The 22,097-nt window shown below is 44.3% G+C and overlaps 3 protein-coding genes across 3 annotated transcripts; 2 read left to right on the forward strand and 1 right to left on the reverse strand.

Moving 5' to 3' along the window:
• The first annotated feature begins 1,009 nt into the window (after window positions 1–1,009).
• On the forward strand, window positions 1,010–5,394 carry itm2ca (integral membrane protein 2Ca). The gene is made up of 6 exons (XM_070829123.1): window positions 1,010–1,102; window positions 2,540–2,683; window positions 2,826–3,014; window positions 3,575–3,685; window positions 3,943–4,093; window positions 4,249–5,394. The coding sequence occupies exons 1-6, from the start codon at window positions 1,010–1,012 to the stop codon at window positions 4,338–4,340; spliced, it is 780 nt and encodes a 259-aa protein (XP_070685224.1). The 3' UTR covers window positions 4,341–5,394.
• Window positions 5,395–8,299: 2,905 nt separating this feature from the next.
• On the reverse strand, window positions 8,300–9,099 carry LOC139200552 (lysophosphatidic acid receptor 6-like). Its single transcript, XM_070829871.1, has 2 exons — window positions 8,458–9,099; window positions 8,300–8,333 (listed from the first exon to the last, which is right to left on the reverse strand). The coding sequence occupies exons 1-2, from the start codon at window positions 9,097–9,099 to the stop codon at window positions 8,331–8,333; spliced, it is 645 nt and encodes a 214-aa protein (XP_070685972.1). The 3' UTR covers window positions 8,300–8,330.
• Window positions 9,100–10,377: 1,278 nt separating this feature from the next.
• Window positions 10,378–17,352, forward strand: prss16 (serine protease 16). Its single transcript, XM_070829809.1, has 13 exons — window positions 10,378–10,438; window positions 10,908–11,083; window positions 11,197–11,296; window positions 11,617–11,746; window positions 12,057–12,180; window positions 13,156–13,233; window positions 13,731–13,778; window positions 13,861–13,980; window positions 15,268–15,435; window positions 15,645–15,786; window positions 15,910–16,089; window positions 16,215–16,366; window positions 16,669–17,352. The coding sequence occupies exons 1-13, from the start codon at window positions 10,378–10,380 to the stop codon at window positions 16,732–16,734; spliced, it is 1,545 nt and encodes a 514-aa protein (XP_070685910.1). The 3' UTR covers window positions 16,735–17,352.
• Window positions 17,353–22,097: the final 4,745 nt, after the last annotated feature.

The raw sequence follows: 22,097 nt of genomic DNA on the forward strand, positions 1-22,097 counted from the left end.
AAGCTGTGACAACACTGACATTCACCTTTTTAATATTGTCAACTTGTCAGCAACCAGTTGACTATGTAAACATCCACTGGTAGCAGAGCAACATTATCAGTAATTTGCAGCCCTGTTTGATGTATCCAAGTCCACGATTTTCTCCTGAGAGAAATATCTGGCTCAGTAGCTGCTAAATGCTCTCCTGTGCTCACCAGCTATCCTTTGACACCGACTGCAGGAGGTCTCTAACTGTGTGTGTCTGCCGCCGTGCAGACTGTCCAGCAGGGTTTGAGGTTGGCTTTGGCCAGAAACACTGAAAACAGCTATGAGAGAACAGCAAACAGATAATAGAAGAGATGAAAGTCCCTTTAAAGCTGTTGGCCCCAGTTTTACCACTGAGAGAGACCCCCTTCATACTGTGACACAGAGACACTATCATAAACAGTGAGGAGGGTTCATATCATTTACTAATCCATTTTAAAGTAACATTAACCTTCATGATATTGGGCGCTGCTCAACTATACTTTGCTTTGGTTGTATTTTACCTTTTTTTCAAAAAATGTTTTATGTCTGTCATGCCAATGAAGCCAATTACACTGAAAATTAAAAATATCAGTATAGCCACTGTAAGATCTTTGGCTCCATCACAATTCATGTATAATGTAAAGAGACGAAATGTTCTATTAGTGGAGGATATTGTTTTATTAGGCAAGAAAATGTGGTTATTAACTGGTGTACTGCTGCACGAGGAATGAAACTGAGTGTTAAATGGGAGCTGACACAACACTCAGCACTAAGGTAAACGGTAAACAGCGGATTGGTCCTTTAAGGGCAGACGTTCAGAAAAAATAGAAGAGCACACTTCCGGTGGATAAAGACAAAAACAGACAGAGAGGCATCCGAGCGGAGAGAAGAGGACGACGAGGTGAGGGGATCGACTCCAGACAGACATCGGTAACACGGAGGAGGAGAGACGGTGCACCTGCAGACAGACAGCTCACAGACAGACAGGCAAAGACACAGAGACATGGTGAAGATCAGCTTCCAGTCTGTCACGGGACAGAAAGTGGAGAAGGAGAATGATGGCGACAAGACCGAGATTCTCATTCCCCATCCGATGGTGAGTCAGGTTTATTGTCATTTCTGTGCTGGGCTGAAATGATCTGTCTGTCAGCTGGTCTGCACCTGCACAGCCATGAACAGCGGGGGGGCTCTGACACCATCCATCGCCATTTGACTGGAAACAAAACCTGCCACGGCTGTCATGGTTTCCTGTGCGCCAGCATGCTCACTGCAGGCTTGATGCAAGTTATTATAATGTATTATTATGTGCTCATGCATGCTCTTTGTTTGGGACTGTGGCGAAGATCCCATGCAAAAAGCCTGTGCACTGATATATAGGCGGTGTGTTTGCTTTAGAAGTGGTTTCCCTTTGGTGCAGATATAAATAAACTACTCCCCATCTTAAAAAAAAAAGGCAGAATGCAAGAAATGCAAGAAATGCACGAGCTTTGGCTCTGACAAAATGGCAGATGGGCTGCTGTGGCTTGCAGCGCATGCAAGATTATTTTTCACAGCTCTAAAGGCGGCACAGCAGCAGAGTCCTCAACTTCCATCCCAGCACGGCCTTATCAAAGATACATGACCGAGCCCTGCAGACGATGGGCCATAATGGAATATAGATAGGACATCAGGCATGCATGTAAAGCGACAAGCATTTAAAGCAAAAGTACAGAGCTGGAGTGGCTGTGAACAGGAGACAGACAGGCCTCATGGTGTGACACGCTGTCTCCCTCAGTAGGGGGGGGCGGTGGACACAAAGTCTCACAGAAGTGTGTGTTCACACATACACAGTTGTCGCCTTGTCCTTGTGCACCCTCTGCTTCCAAATGCTTTACAAAGAACAGTGTGCTGAACTGAAAGATAATGTCCTGATATCAGGAGCAGAAACACACACACACACACACACACACTGAGTCAAAGCCACCACACGTCAATCTTTTTCTGTCAGTCTCCTTTTTAAAGTGATGGCGCACGCTCACACTGGGTTGTCATCATTTTTCTTAAAGTTCCTGACAATAGCCATTTCCCATGCACACAATCATTTTTTTTCCAGCACCCAATTACTGTAGCTGCCACAGACCGTTTGCTGTACAGCCACAGTGAGCTCCGAGCCGCCTCTCTGTCAGTCACTCTGTCTGGAAGCACAGTGAGCAGCTACTATCAGCGTGTAGTGCCTCCCCGCCAGCACAGGTTTGGGCGCGTGGCACCAGCAGATGGGCTGCGAGACTGGAGGCGTGTTGGAAGATTACTCACATCTCAGTCAAGTTTTCTCTCCATCGTATCGTCCTCTGGCTCAGTGCTGCTGATTCCTGCTCGAAATGCTGTATTTATGTACGCTTCTATTTCAGCAGTTCATTCATTCGAGCCCTTTTTAGCTGCTCGTCACAGTGAAGATGAGTAGGCTGAAAGTTGGATTGAAGCTGCCTGGAAATGCTTTCCTATGCTCGTTTGAAGTGCTAATAGATGTGTGTGTGTGTGTGTGTGTGTTTTCCAGGATGAGGAGGAGCTGGTCCTGCCACTGCGCCCCAAAAAGTCTCCCCTCAACGGCCTGTGCTGCCTGACCTTTGGCCTGGTAGTCTTCATGGCCGGTCTGGTCCTTGCCTCCATTTATGTCTACCGCTACTACTTCATACCTCATGTAAGACCTGATTCTCTGTTCTGTGTGCTGCATGTGTCTGGATCCAGACTTATTCATTTCACTCCTGTGTGAGAAGATTGAGTTTTGCAGTTGATCTAGATGCTGTGTGTGTGCGTGTGTGTGTGTGTGTGTGTGTGCACAGATCCCAGAGGAGAACCTGTTCCATTGCAGGGTGCTGTATGAGGACTCTGTGTATGCGCCGCTGCGGGGGCGTCAGGAGCTTGAGGAAAATGTTGGCATCTACTTGGCCGACAACTATGAGAAGATCACTGTGCCCGTGCCTCACTTTGGAGGCAGCGATCCTGCTGATATAATCCACGACTTCCACAGAGTGAGGACACACACACACGTTTAACACAGAAACTCGGAGGTGTTTTTTCAAGTGTGTCGCTACAAACAAATGCTAGAATGAGAAATCAAATGTAAAACAAGCCTGCAGCCACGTTAACTGCTGTGGGGCTGCACTTAGGCATGCCAACATGGCGATTTGTTCAGCAGGTATAATGGTTCTCACGTTCACCACCTTAGTTTAACATGTTCGCATGTTAACATTCACTGATTAGCACAATGTCAGGAATGCCGTTTGGTTCTGCTTTTATTTTATTGGGTCACAAACCAGAATATTGGACAAAATGTCAGTTTGACCTGATGTGCTAGATGAAAGGTCAGCCACCAAAGTGACCAATCACCAAAGCCATTATGATTCTTCCTCTGGGGATCATGAATATCGGATCAAAATCTTCATGGCCGTCAATTCAATATTTGTTGAGGTGTTTCAGTATGGACCAAAATGGTGGACGGAACATGTAGCGGACCGCTAAAATGAATAACATGTGCCCCCCAGGCACTGTTCTTTAGAGCTGCTCTTTAACGAGCTGCTTTATTTTCCAGGGACTGACCGCCTACCATGACATTGCTCTGGACAAGTGCTACGTTATTGAGCTCAACACCACCATCGTGATGCCTCCACGCAACCTTTGGGAGCTTCTTATCAACGTCAAGGTAACACAGCCGTCATCTCGGATCCGTCTTCATGAGCACCGTTTTGTCTTAGAAAGGAATGGCTTTACTTTTACCCTTTAATGTCAAGCCCCAAATGCTATAAACTGGTTGGGATGTTCACATTTGACTTTACTGATGTACATTGAAATGTAACAACACAAAAACTAGGCTCTGGTCTCCAGAGTTCAGGCCTGGTGCCAGAGGTGCTTCATTGTTTCATCCCAGTGAGCTTGTTACTGTACGTCTGTGTGTTGCAGAAGGGAACATACTTGCCTCAGACCTACATCATCCATGAAGAGATGGTGGTGACCGGCAAAGTGCACAACATGCGCCAGCTGGGACCCTTCATCTACCGCCTGTGCAACGGGAAGGACACGTACCGCCTGAACCGCAGAGTCACCCACAGACGTAAGTTGGGGTTTCGTGGAGGGAGCTCATCGGTCACCTGATAGGTGGCAGTGCAGTCTGCTGTCTCTGTTTAAGGAGCTTTGCTGTTCTAAAGTATTGTGATGAGATGCTCAGCTCTGGTCCTCTCTCTGCGTCTCGGCCCGTCTTCCTCACAGGCATCAACAAGCGCGAGGCGAAGGACTGCCACCACATCCGTCACTTTGAGAACACGTTTGTGGTGGAGACGGTTATCTGCGATGAAGCGTGAGCGCGACCGTCGTCGGTGTCACCCCCACCCACCCCAAGGCACATCTCCAGTCTCTACCCCAGCCACTGTAGCATCCTCCCGTGGATCGGATCATGTCTCAGTTGCACTTTGTTTGTTACTTTTGGTTTGCTGTCCTTTTGTAAAAGAAATTTTCTTTCTTTTCTAATTTCACTACCTGCCCCGTTTCTTTTCTTTTCCCCCAGGTAATATTTACCCTCAAAAATGATGCAATACTAAGCATTTGTTTCTATCACAGGATTTTCCTTGTAGCAAAGTCTGTTAGCCAATAACAAATTATAATTTAAAGACGTGTGCTCTTCCTCTGGGGATCTCTATGATGGTTACTGTCGTTGGGGGGAGATGGCATCTCCATGTGTTGTCACGGTGACTGTACTTTTGTCTTTTCTCCTGCCCTGGAGGTTACTGCGTGTCTCTTAGATCTACTAACACAGTCATCTGTGCAAAGCATGAAGTCTTGCTTTTCTAAGCAAACATTATCCATAGATTTAAATTGTTATCTTGTTTTCTCATGATCTCTGTAATGTAAACATGTAACTGCTTATGACTAGTTGCTTGCTTGCATCTTTATCCTCTGGCCTGCCTGTTGCTTCTCTCTGCTTTTCCTGACCTTAAAAAGCATTATTACACAGTAGATGTTCTAGAGGGTTGCTTTGGGCATTAGACTGCATTCAGTCGTTTTGTATAATATTCCATCACAATAAGAAGACCCATATATTTGCTTTGGATGCTCTCATTCCTCATCAGCTTTTCTCTTTTGTTGTTGTAGGTTTTTTTTTTTTCTTTGCACACTTCATCAATGCCTTTGTGAATCCTTTTTAAAAAATGTCTTTTCTTTCCCCTTGCATGTGTTATCTATAAGAGAAAAACAGCGCTGTTAGAATGTTTTGTAAAACAATGTTTAAAGCCTTAGTCCAGAGTCAGAGACTGGACTAAAGTCAGTAGTACTGAAAGGGAGCATATTACATGGTACGTTACTTAAACAAAACCAACTTTGATCTGTATATTTTGTCTGTGAATAAAGTAGTGAAAATAACCAGGTGTCTGTTGATGCTTCATTTATTCTAAAACAGAAACCTGGAACAGAACCAGGCTCGGGGGGCACTTAAAATACTAACAGCAACTATAGCACTGACCGCAGGAATGTGACTAATAGTGAGCAGTATGGTAACATTGAAAAACACGACAATAGTTAATATCTGAATAATAATAGCACGACTGATATCAGTAAAAAGTGTCGGTGAAGCCAGAGAACCACAGCTGGAGAACCAGGACCAGGATCCACAGGAACCAGAGAACCAGGACCAGGATCCATAGGAACCAGAGAACCACAGCAGGAGAACCAGGACCAGGATCCATAGGAACCTGAGAACCACAGCAGGAGAACCAGGGCCAGGATCTACAGGAACCTGAGAGATGAGAGAAGCACAGAAAGGCTCCGGGGAAGGTACCAAGTTAGTAACAGACATTAAAGAGACATGAAGCATCAGGATGGAGAGGAAGAGGAGGAGAGAGGAGAAAAAGAGAAGAGGAGAGAGGAGTCCTGGTTGAGGTCTTTGACCCCTGTGGACATGACAAGTGAAAAACTCTCCAAGGATGAAAACCTTGAGAGGCTGAAAGCTCCAGAAAAACCTTGCAAATTGATGTTGAATTAAGATTCTATTTTACTAAAGAGTGAATGAATGATTTTCAAAATACACTTTAAATATTCCTGTCTTTGTTTAAAAGCATTATTTGTTCTTCTCATACCTCTATTCATGTATTTACTTAATCTAATGAAAATGCCATTGAGCAGTGAAATGCTTTTCTGCCCAGTATAGTGTTGCATCATGGCTGATTTGAACTTGTTTTCTAGTGTCATCATCCTTATTAAGCTCTTGCATCACACCCATCTGCTACACCACAGCAAGTGAGAATATCAAGATCATTTTTGTGACTTTCCACTCTTCATCCCTGTGTGGTTGGATGTTTAATAGATGGCAAAAACACACACCAGGCTCCATCAGTGGCCTCATTTGATATGGTATTGTGTAACAATAGGTTAATATAATGCCACTCCGAGGTGATATCCAGTATAGACGACTCTGCCAATCCTTGATGGCTAATTGTATTTGCAGTGATTACTTTTGGGTCATTTCAAATCTGCAGATGAGGTCATTTAGTCCTTACAGTCTGCTGTAGGCTTACGTCGGCGCTCCTCCATCTGGAGAGGCTTAGGACTGAGAGCTGCTGGCTCCATGACAGAGATGTTCCCAGAGAAGACAAAAGCCTGAGTCACATTAAAGGGTTTATAACAGAACACATCGGAGAGTCCAGCAAGGTTAAGATAAAAGGTTAAAACAAAAGATATGACAACAAAAGAAAGATGCCAAAAATGAAAGTTACGTCCTGTTTTAAGTCCCAACACCTTTGGTGCCCTTTCTGTCTCAGAACAAGTTTTAAACATGCAAACTTACAAAAAATATGCAAATATGTCAAACAATTTCTTTATGAATCATCGTTTCACCTGAACGCATCGGAACATGAAGCTGTGACGCCTAAATGTTTTAATTAAAGGTGTCATATGTAACATTTCCAGAGTCAAACGACTAAAAACCACTAGGTTTATGTTATATATGTTGATGAGTTGTGTACTTGCATTATTCCAAACGTATCCAACAATATTCAAACCCAGAGAAATCAATTTTTCAGTCAAAGAAAGTGGACATTTCATGTGGTTGCCTCGGTGGTGTCATGTCCCCTTTGACCCCCTCTAGTTACTATAATCTCTACTAAAACACAGGAAGCACTTAGTGATACATCAGAGACTGAGGAAGAAATTCAGGCCAACTAGCTAGCTGGGCTACTTTGTTATTTGTTCTGCTCACTCATGATGGATCTCCATTGTTCATTCGTAGCTGCACGTTTTGTCACTGAAGCTGTCTACGTAAATGAACGAGTGAACCAAGAAACCTCATTTATTCATCTAGTTCAATATTGATCTAGCTTACTGCCATGTGCTACTGTGGCAAGTTAATGGCAAGTTAACCAAGCTGATGCATACGATAACGTTATAACAATACTATCACGATCAACATGCTGATAAAGTTATTTTTATTATGACAGTGGCTCTGGGCATTCCCGTGATAGTATTCATAACATTACATTAGCTACAGAAGCTGTATGTATATAGCAAGTTAACGCTACTTTGCTATGTTACTTTTACGTCCTATATAATCAGAATGAAATGAGACTGGCCTAAATGTGAATAAATGTGACTAAATGTAACATTAATACAGCATCAGCATTTAACCTTGTCCCTGAACATGATTTCTGCCTGAGTCACGTCAGATCTTCAACGACTCCCACGATCCTACTTTACTTCACAACATCATCACACCACATCTTTAGCTATTGTTTTGATTACATACATCGGAAATTACATACCATGCCTTTAACCCTTGTATGGTGTTCGGGTCTGTGGGACCCGCTTTCATTTTTTTATCAAGAGCAAAATGATACAATTAATTATTTTTTCAAACTCAGAATCTTTGGTCGTGGCTCATATTGATGAGTCCGAGTTTGAAAAAATGATGAATCGTATCATTTTTCTTTTGATAAAGAACATGAAAACGGATGAAATCGGGTCCACAAACCCGAACACCATACAAGAGTTAAGCACATCACCCATACATTAACGGTTGTTTTCATTAACCTAGTTTTTTTTTCCATCTTAAACTAGTTCTCCAAGTTAGACAGATAGACAATCATATATTGTTGTTCTTTTTTTTGTTAAACTTAAAGCCAAAATGAGCATTTCATGGCCTAACAAGCAAATTTTATTGAAAAGAATGTCACAAATGGGAAATCAGATGCCAGCTTGTGAAAATAGTATGTCCCTTGTCTACTGCTCTCCTGCAAGATCCACATTCTCTTTTTTCTTCCAGAAGGCATCCAGAGAAAAGTAATACAACAGAGGATCCAGACAGCAGTTCACTGTAGCGAGACATAATAAAGGCTTGATCTTAAGACCCATATTCATGAGTAATCCTACCGACAAAGGCAAGAAACATACGATGAACATCACCAAGTTCATGACAAAAATCAGCATGACATTCACCTTGTTGCTGACCCTTGCAGAGTCACTGAGATGTGTGCGAAGAGTCCAAGACACCAGAGCGGTGCACACAATGTTGACTACCAGCATGGTGAACACCAGCACAAACTGAAAATAAGCCATCGAAGACCTATTCGGATCGCGACGAATGAATGCAAAACAGGTGGATTCATTGTTGCCTCTTAAAAATCTTGTTAATTTCACACTCCATGGGATGCTCACGACCACCACAAACAGCCAAACGAGCGCAGCAGCTTTCCAGGCGTTGGAAGAGGTTCGAAGATGTCGTGACCTCAGAGGATAAACCACAGCCAGCAGCCGGTCCACGCAGATGGTGGTGATGAAGATGGTGCTGGAGCGGATGTTGCTGTAAAAGAGTACCGTGATGCAGGCGCACGCCGTAGCACCTAGTGGCCAGGTGCCTGTGGCGTAAAAGTAGACCCTCATGGGCAGAGAGATGACGAGCAGCAGGTCTGAGATGGCCAGGTTAACCATGAAGACAGCGCTGGGGGACTTGAGACTGTGGCGTCTGAGCAGAATCCACAGCGACACAGCATTGAGAGGCAGACCCAGCACCAGAATAAAACCAAAGACCAGCGCGTAAACCAGCTGTGGCTGGAGTTCATCTTCCATAGTGCTGTTCATGTCTTCCTGAGAGAAAAAAACAAGGTTTCTATGTGCTTTGATAAATATTTCAGTCGAGCACACAACACTTTAGTTCCTCTCTCCGTTCTTTGTCTGTCAAGTGAGGTTAGACGTGTCAAATTGGAAAGGTTCACGCTGAAACAGGAAACTGATATGGCTGTGGTCACTGTGATGATAACGAATCAACAGTTTCTTAAAATGTAATGTCGTGTTGCAAGCTTAATAAAAACACATTTTACGAAAAGTATAGAGACAACTGCCATCTCTAAACTACTGTTATAGCTTTTACACAGTTTATAAGAGTGAGAGGAGTTTTATTCACATTTATGTAGTTTGCAAACTATTGGATCTCGTGGATGGAAAATTCACTGCGTGTTTAATGTGACTTAGATGCTGATTAGATCTACCAAGTGTTGAAAATAAAGTTTTCATGCAGATTGTGGGATGTGGGTGGATGTGGGTTAGAATGTCATCACAGATACGTCAGAGGAAACTGCATGTTGATATTTAATGTGATATGGAAGATCTAAGTACGTTTCTCCGAGTAAATGGTGAATGTTTGTGTATATATCTGTAATTTGTTCAACAGTGTTCAACAGTAGTTTGTGTCATAATATTTGGGTGAACGTTCCTTTACATTTACATGCATATTATTACACAGCTTCCAAACAGCCTGCTTTAAGACAATAGTGCTGTGACTGAAGATGCCAGTGTGTGAATTTGTCCACTGCAACAGATGGATTATATGAAATGAAGCCTTCATCACAGTTTGAGCATTTAGTCGACTCAGAACTGAGTATTTGTGTTGCTACTTATGTATTTAGAAAAATACAGAACCACTGAGTGTTGCTGGAATGAACTGTGTGTGTGCACTCGTGTGTGTGTGTGTGTGTGTGTGTGTGTGTCTCTCTGATGCAGCACATTAGGAGGAAAAAGTCGAAAACTGCTCCTGTAACTCTAATACTCCAAAAAAGCCATTACAAGGCAGAGAGATCTCATTACATCACCAAGCTGACGCTCTGTTTCGCTGAGCAGTTTATTTATGGGAGACACACACACACACACACACACACACACACAGCCTTTCTCTGTTCTTATGATATGCCAAATGCAGATAATGATAGCGCACAGGTCATATCACATGGTGTGTTTTAGGGATCGGCTCATTACTGTGGGGACTATATAGTGAGCTGACGAGTGGAGTTCTGCTGCAGAGCAGACATGACCTACATTTAGCTCTTTGCTTTTAACTTGAGGTGCCCTGATCCGGTGCAAAAGATGCTTTCGTCACCAGGTCGCTGTCTCATTCTCCTGATGCTCTTGAACTTTGCTGATGCTGGTGAGTTGCTGAATGTGATAACGGCTCACTCAGATTTATGCTTGAAAGTATCAAAAATAAATTGATAATCTGACAGCTGAGCAAGTGAGAATAATTCACTGAAAGCAGGATTTGTAATATCTCACTGTTTGCTCATTATTTCATGCAGAGGTGATTTATGTCTGCTGTGAAGAAAAAAAACAGCAGATGTTGGTGGTGATAGTCAATCCCTTGGGAGACTAACAAGGGATGTTGTCTGTTCCTGAAATAGATCACAGATTCTGTAAAGAGCGTTTGAAGTATTTTTGTCAGCCATTACATCAGTGGCCTCGAGGTGAAACATAAGCAGATTTGGTTCAGCTGTTGATAGAGCCACAAAAGAGACGTGTTAGAGAAATTATACAAACCACTGAGGTTTGTATTACTTCCATTATTGTGCACAATAGCAGTTCTCTCTTTTCTCTGCTGCATGGGTCTTTTTTAATCCCAGGACGGATTCTGAGGAAGATCAAGGAGCGTGTGCGTGACCTCCAGCTGCAGAGAGCCAAGCAGCATCTCCTGAAGCACGCGGCCAGCGGTCAGCAGCCTCCGCAGCATGTGAAGGAGGGCTGGATTCACCAGCAGCTGGACCACTTCAACCAACACGACGTCCGCACCTTCCCTCAGGTAGGGAAAGATCAAACCATGCTTCTAGTATGGACCTGTCCAGCGTGAGCACTGCGTGATGAGGCATGACATCTGAGACAGAAAACATGTGGTGTCTGCCTGTCTCTCTTCAGAGGTTCTTTGTGAACGATGCACACTGGCAGCGTCCTGATGGCCCGGTGTTCCTCTTCATCGGAGGAGAAGGGCCCATCTTTGAGTTTGATGTTCTGGCAGGTACAGTAGGATGCGTGCCGCACATGTCCTCACCTGGTGAGCACACTCTTAAGATACAGAAAGGGAATCAGGAAAGAAACTGGCTGACGCACCTTCATGGACAGGAAATGAAACAATGAAAGTAGAATCATATTGTGTGTTAGAGAGATGACGCACAAGCATGTTTTTACCCTTTACTTTATCTTTCCTTCACTCAGTGCCCATCAAATCTCACACTATCTACATTTTGGGGCAAAACGACATTTCCACACCTGTAGAGAAAACAGTGTCAGGCATTACTACAAGCTGAATCTTAAATGCTTTTGCCCATGTTCTCCCAGGTCACCATGTTGACATGGCTGAAGAGCACGGGGCTCTGCTACTGGCTCTGGAGCATCGGTTCTATGGTCACAGCATCAACCCAGACGGCCTCAAAACGGAGAACCTGGCAGACCTGAGCAGCCAGCAGGCGTTAGTGTTGGCTCCTTACCAGTGTGTGTGTGTGCGCGCGCACGTGTGTGTGTGTGTGTATGTTCATGCATGGTTATAATTGTGTGGCTTTCAGCCTGTTTTCATCGCACTTCCTCTCAGGCCTTGTGTCAACCACAATGAATATGTGAATGTGTCTCTTCCTCTTCCTCTTCCTCACTCATTAATCTTCGTTGTATACAGAAAAGTGTGAGAAAGCCCGTGTGTGTCCCATATGTGCTTCTCTGTCTTTACATTTGTCTGTGAGTGTATCTAGAATGTTTTGAAGGTTTTTTTGTTCGTTTTTTGCCAGGCTTGCTGACTTGGCCGTATTCCACCAGTACATCAGCCAAAGTTTGACTCTGAGCGGCAGAAACACCTGGATCAGCTTCGGAGGCTCATACTCCGGAGCTCTGTCCGCCTGGTTCAGAGGGAAGGTGCAGGACTGGCGCCGAATGTTAACTCATAAACTTCAATTTAACAAAAGGGGAAAAAAAATCACTGTACTAATTCACTAATTCAAGCCAGAAACCAGGATTATGAGAAGATAGGAAGAGATTTCTTTTAGCTCTGCATCATTTTACAAAAACATGTCAAACCAGAATCTTTGCATCATTGATAGGAATCAGTTGGTCGGATCCACAGTGTGAGTATTGCTGCGGAACTGTGGAAAGGCAATACTTCCTTTACTAAGACAGTTTGTACCGAAGCTCCTTTCCTATCGTTTAGTGAATTTATAATCACCCATCATGTCGACCACTAGGAACTAAAAACAGATGTTGAGTTGCTAACAGAAAACAGAATGTCTGGCTTAGATTTATGGGCACTGATCCTAAGAGTAAAAACATTATCGAGCACATGAGACAAGTAGTTCACTCAGGGTTAAAGTCAGGCCCAAGAGATCATTAATGACTGATGCTGTTTGTTTGGATTTCAGGGATAAGGCTGCCTATGCTTTCTTTTTGTCAGCAGATCCTATGAAAAGACCAAAACTAATAATGTGTTTGTCTCTGAACATTTTGTGACTTTGCAGCTCTCTGCCCAACACCCATCCTCCCCACTGAGGATGGAAGTCTGAAAAAAAATAAGCTCAAGCAAAAATTCCAAAATTGTGAAGGTTTCAATGTGAAATATTTTCACATCACAGTTTTTTAATAGATTGAGTGTGAAGATGTTTTTACATTTTTTTGAACAATAGCGGAGCCAGATGGCACAGAGGCATGTAAGGCTGTGATACACACAATTGTTAGTAGAATCAGTTCATTGTGGGTTTTCATCCTTTCATGGGACTAGTTGGCAATAAGGCTGACTTTTCTGTTGAATTCACTATGTATGTTTCACATATGAGCAGCGGCCTGTAATTGGTCTTCAGCTCCTGTCACTCCTCTGTGTCTGTGTTCCTCTTGCTGCAGTTTCCCCATCTGGTGTTTGGAGCTGTGGCCTCCTCTGCTCCTGTCAGAGCCAAGTTGGATTTCTCTGCCTACAGCAACGTAAACTGGCACAATCCATGGGCATAATATTAGCATATTACCATAATGTAGCTAGGATTATTAAAATACTGAGGTCAAGAGTCCAATTCCCCACCTGCTTAACTCAAACTCTTACCAAATGTTGGTGACTAGTTACTAAAAGATTTATTTACTCATCCAAAGTGTCTTTAAATCTGATAATGGTCTAAATGCTGATTAAAAGACTTGTAATGTTGTAAAGATGTGTAATTTTGCTGGAGAAGTCCCATTTTATTTTCATTCAATTTTAATTTGATTTAATATTGTTGTCTTAAAAACCCAACCTATAGGTCATTAAACCCCCCCAAAATTCCCAGAAATATCAGCATGGACATGTTCTCATGACCCTCAGTTGTACCAACGGCCTTGCTTATTACACATGCACACATGAATTGTTAAATATCACTAATCCGCCTAATGATGCTGCCTCCTTTAAATAACCACATTCTCACTCTCACATCGGTGGTTTCCTGTTGCAGGTTGTTGGCCTGAGTCTCATGAACGAAGCAGTTGGTGGCTCAGAAAAGGTGTGAAAGCTGTGCATCATATGACAGGCGTTAAATTCCTGCCTGTCAAACGGGTAAATTCACCCTCGTCCTCTTCCTGTAGTGTTTGGCTGGTGTGCGGGAAGCCTTCGCTGCTGTAGAATCCGCTCTGATGGGAGGCAATGCCAGCCAGGTGGCCGTGGACTTTGGCTGCTGTCAGACCCCAGAGGAGCTTGATGATCAGGTGAATGGTTTTTATCAGAAGAGATTAAAGAAAGGGAACAAATGTTTGGGCATGTTGTCCTTTTTAAAGACATGGTATGCAACTTATTTTAGGAGCATTTACCTTTATTTCAATTCTCATAACAGGCCGATAGCACATGACCGGAGTCTTTCACGAGGCTAAAGCTAGCCTGCTAGTCACACACAATGGCAGAGAAAGAGCAGCCAAAATTTGAGCAGTGGCTCAGCGACAGACAGTCATAAACTACCAGCATCAAGGCACAGTTCTCAAATTTGTGTACCGCAACAGTAGCCAAGTGAGCATATTGTTACTAAACATATTGTTACTTTCATGACGTTATATGATTTTGGCTTTTAACAGTTATAGTTTATTTGTTACACTGGTTGTGAGCAATTTAGGGACCCAGGTACAGAGCTGTGGCGGCGGCAGCAGCTTCTCATCACCACTGCTTACTTGACCTCCGGCAGTAACGTTAGTCAGGCAGCGCACGTTCATGTGTTGGCTTTGGAAGGAAGCCTGAAGGGAGTGGGTGGGATTTTTTCAGTTGGATGATTTCAAAATCAGCTACTTTTGCTAGTTTCTCCAAAGCTACAGACCTGCTTTAACCCTTTCATGCATAGAGGTCACTACAGTGTGCAGCTCTTCAAAAGCTGTTTTCTTGTATATGCATGAGTTTTGACAGCATAGTTACACATCAGCAGCTACAGTGGAAGCTACTGCATCATCTCATACACTGACGGCTACCCAGTGGGAAGCCAAGATGGCCGACAGACAGCCAGAAACACCAAGTTGCTCATTTTCTTCTGTTCAAACCTTCTATAAAAAGAAACCCCTGCAGGTAAGAAACATATGGTGACATCAAGTAACATCTAAGGAGTCATGCAGTTGCTAAATTTTCCAAGTATTGATTTTATATTGGGAGGAAATTATGATTAATCACATGTCCACTGAAGTGTACATCATGCATCAGTAGCTGTATTTCAACTATTGGACATGTAAATACATCTTTATAAAATTTGGGTTGAAAAAAATAATGTTCAGATCTTGTTTTTCAGCCTGAAGATGAATAAAAACACTTAGTAAAAAAATCCTGCCTGAGGTTATCATAACTCATGCGTGAAAGGGTTAATGTTTTTTTTTTTTAGGGGTTTTTTAGTTCTTTTAGTTTTTTTTAGAGAATCACTGTTGTAAATAATTATTTCATCACACTTTGCTCTTCATTCTTTGCCCATCTTTTTTTTGTTTTTATTGTTTTATTAACTCTATAACCACACATCTCTACTTCAGATTGAGTTGATGCAAAGCTTGGCTGACATTGCCATGGGAACGGTGCAGTACAATGAAGAAGGGGTGCTCATGTCTATTAAGGAGCTCTGTGCTGTCATGACCAGTAAGAGTGAAGCATATGAGGAGAAAGAGACAGAGGCTTACAGTCGCCTTATCAAACTTTCTCAGGTATGGAAAACACACTCCAGCAAGACTTCTTCCTCCTAGACTTCCCTTTCCATGCACAGCACAACCACCAGGTGTCACTATTGAGCCATCAATTCCTCATAACAGACAGTTGTAATTGCCTCTGGTTAAAATGCCATTTAAGATTTCTGTTGCCAACAGAAGGATGCAGTCAGGCAGATGCTGCCTATATTTTGTGTGTGTTTGTGCAGATCTACCGTTCCACCAGTGAGGAACCGTGTTTGGACATCTCTCATGAGAAAGCAGTGAAGGACCTGATGAGCACGACCATCCGCTCAGACAGGAGAGCAGAGAGACAGTGGACCTACCAGACCTGCACCGAATTCGGCTTCTGTACTACACACACACACACACATACGAACACGCAGACAGGAGAAAGACAGGATGTCAGGACATAGAAAGACTGATAGTTGACTAAATGTGTGTGTGTGTGTGTGTGTGTGTGTGTGTGTGTAGACCAGACCTGTGAGGATGCCCTTTGTCCGTTCTCTGGGTTGGTGACCCTGCAGACCCAGACTGAAGTCTGTTCTATGGTGTTTGGCATTTCCCAGCATTCCCTGCCTGGACGTATTGCCTTCACAAACACTTACTATGGAGGAGACAACGCACGCACACGCAGGGTCCTCTACGTCAACGGTGAGCCTGGGCCCAGTAGAGACAAGATCACAACAAAAGACCAGATCAGTGAGGTGGGGAATGGAAACAGTGGTTCAGGACAGTACAGACTCGTTTAATAAAAATCAGTATCATGATTGCCGCAGGTGGACTTGACCCCTGGAAAGAGCTGTCAGTGGTCCAGGACAGGACTGAGGACGGAGAAGAAGCCCAGAGCGTTTTCATTAAAGACACCGCCCACTGCGCTGATATGATGAGTAGAGTGACGGACCGCTGCTCACTCAAGAAAGCCAGAGAGGTACAGTACAGTGGCTGAAAGCCCATTAAGTGGACCTCATGCTAAGAACCATTTCCAAACCTACATGCTACTTGGAGGCTTTTACAGGCCACAGACACTAAAAAAGGTATCGAATTTAAAACAATTAATAGCAGCAGGAAATGAGAAATCAGAAATGAGCATCAATATTGGCCTCAAAAACCCCGTGTCTGAGGGCAGCTCTTCCCACGCAGATAAAATCATCTCACAGTCACATTTCTTTGGTTGTCTGGTTTATGTTTGGAGATTTCTAACATGTTGTTTACCATCTTTCCTCCCCCCAGGAGATTGAGAAACATGTGGCCAGTTGGCTGAGGACGGCTGCCCACGAGAAGAAAAGAACAGTGTGATCACATTATAACCTCATCAGCTCTTATCACTGTTCCCTGAATCAGATAAGGAGCAGTTAATAAGTTGGTGTGCCTGCCTGGCTGCTCTGTTTCATCATCATCCTCATCTTCCTCCATTTCCTCTTGAAGTCCCTCCTGTTCTTGCCCTCCTCTCTGTCCATCTATATAAAACATGCAGTGCATATCTGGAGAACTGTCGCACAAGCGCTGCACTTTATCTGTGGCACTGTGTGCTTAGTTTGGAAAAATGTTTTGTATGTCTCCTGTTTCCTGTTTGCAAAGTTATTTTAAATATGTGGTTGCAGAAAGAGCTCCTTCCATTGCTATCTTAGGTTTGAGCTACATATTGAATTTCTTAGATTCTTAGATTTGATATTCATGGAGGATTTTGATATTTCCACCTCACACAATAACAACGAGTTGATGTGTGTTTGGTGCATATTAGCTTTTGCTATTTTTATAGTAGTCATCAGTTGCCATTACTGTGTAGAATCAGTAGGGAGCGATATCGCTGCATGTGTGCGAGCCCACCTCTTGATCCTGTCTGTCTCTAAAGCACAGAGGATCAAAACTACACTGGTACTTACTGTATATGTTGTTATTAATAAAACACAGCAAATGTCCTCATTGTAAACATTCAGCGCAGATTTAATTCTCTCATGAGTTGGTGTCAGATCGCAGCGAATCTGTGGATGTGATGCAGTTTGTAACAGTGAGAGGACTCGTGAGGAGTGTTTGTGTGAGGAAGGTGAGGAAGCACCAGTTGTCCCTAGGCCATCTGTTTCTGTGTGTGTGTGTGTGTGACCCTCTCAGTAGGGGGTCAAAAGTGGGAGGTCATGACCCTACTGACCCCGTGGGAGTGGAGATCATCAATCAACCAGGGGCTGGACAGAGCAGCAGGAGGACACACAAACACACACACACACACACACACACACACACACACACACACACACACACACACCAAGATACTGTAACACACGCTCTGCAAATGGACAATTATAATTAGAATAAAATTCATCAAAAGCACATTTGCATGATGACAGAGAAATTTCTCTGGCAGATAACCAATGTCATCCAAATATTAAACATGTATTTTGTGTGTGTGTGTGTGTGTGTGTGTGTGTGTGTGTGTGTGTGTGTGTGTGTGTGTGTGTTGTGTTTGATAACATCCCTTATTCACTGAGGACTCACAAATGCTATCTCACAGCTCAGCACAGAGACGGTGCTTTATAGATGGAGAGAAAGTGAGTAAGCCTACAGCACGTGATCACTGCGGTGCTTCCATTTCATTCTGTTCCCAACGTCCCTTCGACTCTTTGCTTTTGTAAACAAGCACACCCACAAATAGACACAAACATTCACACACACTTCAGGAGCCACTACCAGGGTTATCAGCCAGCACTCGAGAGCGACAGGGCATGCTTTTTCTCTCTCCTCCATTCCTCCTCCTCCTCCTCCAGCCTGTCCTGTTGATCAATGAGGAAGTTCTTGGGCCTCAACTATTAATCAGAGCCTATCGGCTATCTGTCTGCAGAGCTAACCAATCACAGCCCTCCGACAGCTGGGCCATGAAAAATGTGGCCCGTGTGGATGGAAGGGAGGTTTGGGGGGGAGGAGGAGGTGAGGCGAGGAGGGAGGTGAAGGAGCACTCTATCTGATCTGAGTCAGGTCACGGCTGCACAGCTGCACTTTATGCACTTACAGTTGATTCTTGATGACCACTGCAAACACACACACACACACACACACACACACACACACACAGGTACGAATGAGAGCACGTTTCACAGAATAATTCACGTCTTCTTCCTGATTCACATTTGCATCAAACGGAGGCCTTTTGCAGCCATGCAGTAGCCACTGTGTACCCACTGTGGTGACGTTACAGTGACAGAATGAGACGGAGCTGCACTGAACGACACGCTGTTTTATGGCTTCTTTGCAGCAGAAAGCTCCCCAGTGAGGACTACAACACTGTTGATCTGTTGTCCAATAAGGCAGCCCGTCCTCGCACCTCAAAGCTTCATCAACACACCGCCATCGCTCTTCTGCATAATCACCGTGCTCACACTCATCCATTCACATCTTATTGCCATGATTAGATTACATCTAATGCTATTACAGCGCTCCCATCTCTCTCTCCCCGTCTCTCCCTCTCTCTCTCCCCCTCATCATGGATTTCTTGCAGATCTTATTAGTGTGTGATGTGGACCAGGTCTCCCACTTTGGATTTATGAAGCCTCAGACTTCTCTCCTTTAATCTCTCTCCTCCTCCGCTCGCTTCCTGCATCTGTCCATCTATCATTCCCAGGGTTGGCTTGGGCGGAAGAGTATTAATCCCTCCATCCCATCTCTCACTCCTCTGGACAGATGAGAAGGTGGAGGATGGAGATGGGGACAGGAGGAGGAGGAGGAGGGGTAGAGGGTAGAGACCTCAGATTACTTTTCATAATATTTCTGTATCATTCTGGGGGAAATGGAGAGATATTACAGGTAGTGTATGCAGATTCACAAGACAATAGGTCACTGCTTTGATACCTTCAACAGGTATGAGGATGGCTGAGGAGCTGCAGAGGTGAGTGTGTGTGGGCGGAGTGCAGAGGCAATAACTGCAGATGGGATGATAAACAGCTCAGCGTAGTGGTGTGTGTGTGTGTGTGTGTGTGTTTATGCAATGTGAATATGTTTATATGTCAGAATGAGGTCTATCCAAACATTTTCCTACATGCAAATCATGTCTGCAAAGGGGCAACAGAAACTGCATCTTATTACCTGTTGATGCTTGTGGTGCTGGAAGATGTTTTCAGTAGGGAGGGCTGACCTGGATGCATACATGTGTTCATGTTTAGAATAAACAATTGACAGATGTTTTACATTTTCAATATTTGAATCACATCGAAATAAAACTGAAAGGAAGAGCCACCTTAAACATACAGGCTTAACCTGCATGGGGCTGAATAAAACTATCCAACAAAATAAGAAAATATTTGAAAGCCACCAATAAATGGGCCTGTGAATGTACGTGTAACACATCAGGACGCTTCTCCACACAGCCGGTTTTTTGGGGGGTTATTTTAAGTGAAGAAATGTGCTAATTTGAGATATTTTCTTTATTATCATGGCCGGTCGTGTACTCAGGAAGTAGAAAACCCTCAAATTAGGTCTTAGTTGTCATTTTTCATTCCACGACAGAACACTGCATTCACAGACACTTAGAGGGAAACTTAGAAAAAAGCTAAATTATTTTCATCAGAGATTATTTAAAAAGGTGACAACCCCCCCCCCCCCCCATCCCACCACACTCACATGCTAATGTTGATGCCTGTCAAAAACACACACACACTTCAAAGAGAATGTTCAACAGAATCTAATATGCTCTGGAAAATCAATTGGAGTGATCGAAGCATTTAATGAGTCCAGTCCCTGCAGGCTGAAGTCTCCAAAAAGTGGAGAAACAAATTCAGTGTAAAGAAAAGAAATAAACCTTTGACCAGCAGTCAGGGTGAAGACTCTCCTTCCCCCAACAACACCCCCCCATCCAAGCCCTTGCAGTGACAGGTAGATTAAGGGTCGTGATAGATGCCCCTCTCTGTGTCTCCCTCTCTCCAACCCCACCCCACCCCCCCTCCGTCCCTCCCCTCCATCCATCATGGCGGCTGGTGTAATTGCGGCTGCGTGGGGCTGGCAGAGGGAGCCTCCATCCATCTCCTTAACAACAAACAGTCACGAGGACGGATGGCGCTGCACTCCCCAGTTAATCTCCATCTACAGGGGGGGGGGGGGCAGGGAAGGGAAGGAGGAGGGATGGAGAAGGAGAGGAAGAAAATAACAGAGGAGAGAGAGGTAGTGTTGGCTCACTATAAACAAACAGCGATGGAGAGGGACAGGCAGAGGGAAGGAGGGAAGGATGGAGAGACGGTGGAGAGCTGAATGAGGGGCCATGCCCAAACCGGTAGAAAGAGCAGAGAGAGAAAGGAAGAGGGATGGCCAAGTGGGGGAGGACGAAAGAAACTGGAGGAAAGTTTGCAAACAGGCTGTAAGAGAAGATAAGGGGGGATTCGCTGGGCAAGCATGCCAGAGGGAGAGATGGAGGGTGGGAGGAAAGGAAAGAGGGGGAGAAAATGTATGACTGTGCAGCCAGACGACCCAGAAACTGGAGAGGCACAAGCTCATAAAAATGCACCCTGTACCCCCCCCCACCACCACCTCTGTTTTATTCCCTCCTCCTGTCTTTCTCCCTTGACGTCCCTCCATCACTTGGCCCCCTCTCTCTCGTGCAGCCGGCGGAGGGTTTCGGCTCTCTCGTGTTTTGGCTGCTTGTGTGTGGTTGTTGCAAGAGGTCACGGCAGCCATATTTTCTTAATGGCGGAGTCACTGAAGTCAACAAGGCTGGGTGGCCTTCCACCTCCCTCCATGTCCCCCTCTGCTAGACTCAAGTAGACTTTTTGACAAGGCGGGGGCAGCAGCAGCCTGTAGAGTTAGTTGTTTTTCACCTTGCAGATGATGCATTGCAGTTTGAATGGAGTCAACAGCTGCAGTGCCATATTTCTGTTTGCACCAACGGCATCATGCTGGGCAAAAACTACAAAGGACGACAGAGTAAGGTCTTCAGTCTTCACAGTCCAGCATGCACTCGTAAACACGGTTTCCCTCTCTGCTTGTTGTTTCCTGTTTTTTAGCCCAACTGCAGTGGAGCCTGAGAAGAGAAGCACCTTGACACTGACCCTCCAGCACGCACAAACACACACATACCACCGTGGCCTCCGTCGGGAACACACTTGCATGCTAGTCCGAGAGCGCACACTCAACAGGCCTTGGTGGGTGCAGAGGAGCGAGCACTTGAGCCTTGACGGGGAGTGACAAATAACTGCAGCAGCCTGGACATGCAGAACGGTCCCACAGTGAAGCTGTAGACTGATATTCAGCCGTGTGTTGCAGGAAAAGAGCCTGTTTCTTCCAGTGGAGCTCCACAACAGGAGGCTTTATGCACTCTTTGCTTTTCTTTTCCTTTCTTCTGACCTTTGATTGATTGTGACAAATGGAAATGAGCACAAAGTATTGTTAAACAGTGAATATATCTTTTGCTCTTATACGAGCTATGCGGAAACAAATGCACAGTGCTGGTGTTTAACAGAAGTCACTCATACACAAGGAAATGTTCTGCTTAGTGTTGTTACTGTCTCTGGCCTCCTCTGAACAAACTGCTCTTTAAACTCCAGTTACAGAAACCCAAATAGACTCATCTAGGATTTGGGAGGTTAGTGTTGTGTAAAATGGGCATGAATCACAGATACAGAACACTATGAAAACATATTTACTTAACCAGGTTCTACATCTGGAGTCTCTGAGATGGCAAGTAG

This window comes from Pempheris klunzingeri, chromosome 4, assembly GCF_042242105.1.
Source record: "Pempheris klunzingeri isolate RE-2024b chromosome 4, fPemKlu1.hap1, whole genome shotgun sequence".
Taxonomy (NCBI): domain Eukaryota; kingdom Metazoa; phylum Chordata; class Actinopteri; order Acropomatiformes; family Pempheridae; genus Pempheris; species Pempheris klunzingeri.

What these genes read in the sequence shown, in the direction of transcription:
- itm2ca (XM_070829123.1), top strand. Translation starts at nt 1,010, where the DNA reads ATGGTGAAGATCAGCTTCCAGTCTGTCACGGGACAGAAAGTGGAGAAG. An exon ending in TTCTCATTCCCCATCCGATG is followed by an intron (nt 1,103 to 2,539) that starts GTGAGTCAGGTT and finishes TGTGTTTTCCAG; the next exon opens with GATGAGGAGGAGCTGGTCCT. An exon ending in AGCTTCTTATCAACGTCAAG is followed by an intron (nt 3,686 to 3,942) that starts GTAACACAGCCG and finishes TGTGTGTTGCAG; the next exon opens with AAGGGAACATACTTGCCTCA.
- LOC139200552 (XM_070829871.1), bottom strand. Translation starts at nt 9,099, where the DNA reads ATGAACAGCACTATGGAAGATGAACTCCAGCCACAGCTGGTTTACGCG.
- prss16 (XM_070829809.1), top strand. Translation starts at nt 10,378, where the DNA reads ATGCTTTCGTCACCAGGTCGCTGTCTCATTCTCCTGATGCTCTTGAAC. An exon ending in CTTGAACTTTGCTGATGCTG is followed by an intron (nt 10,439 to 10,907) that starts GTGAGTTGCTGA and finishes TTTTAATCCCAG; the next exon opens with GACGGATTCTGAGGAAGATC. An exon ending in CAGGGTCCTCTACGTCAACG is followed by an intron (nt 16,090 to 16,214) that starts GTGAGCCTGGGC and finishes TGATTGCCGCAG; the next exon opens with GTGGACTTGACCCCTGGAAA.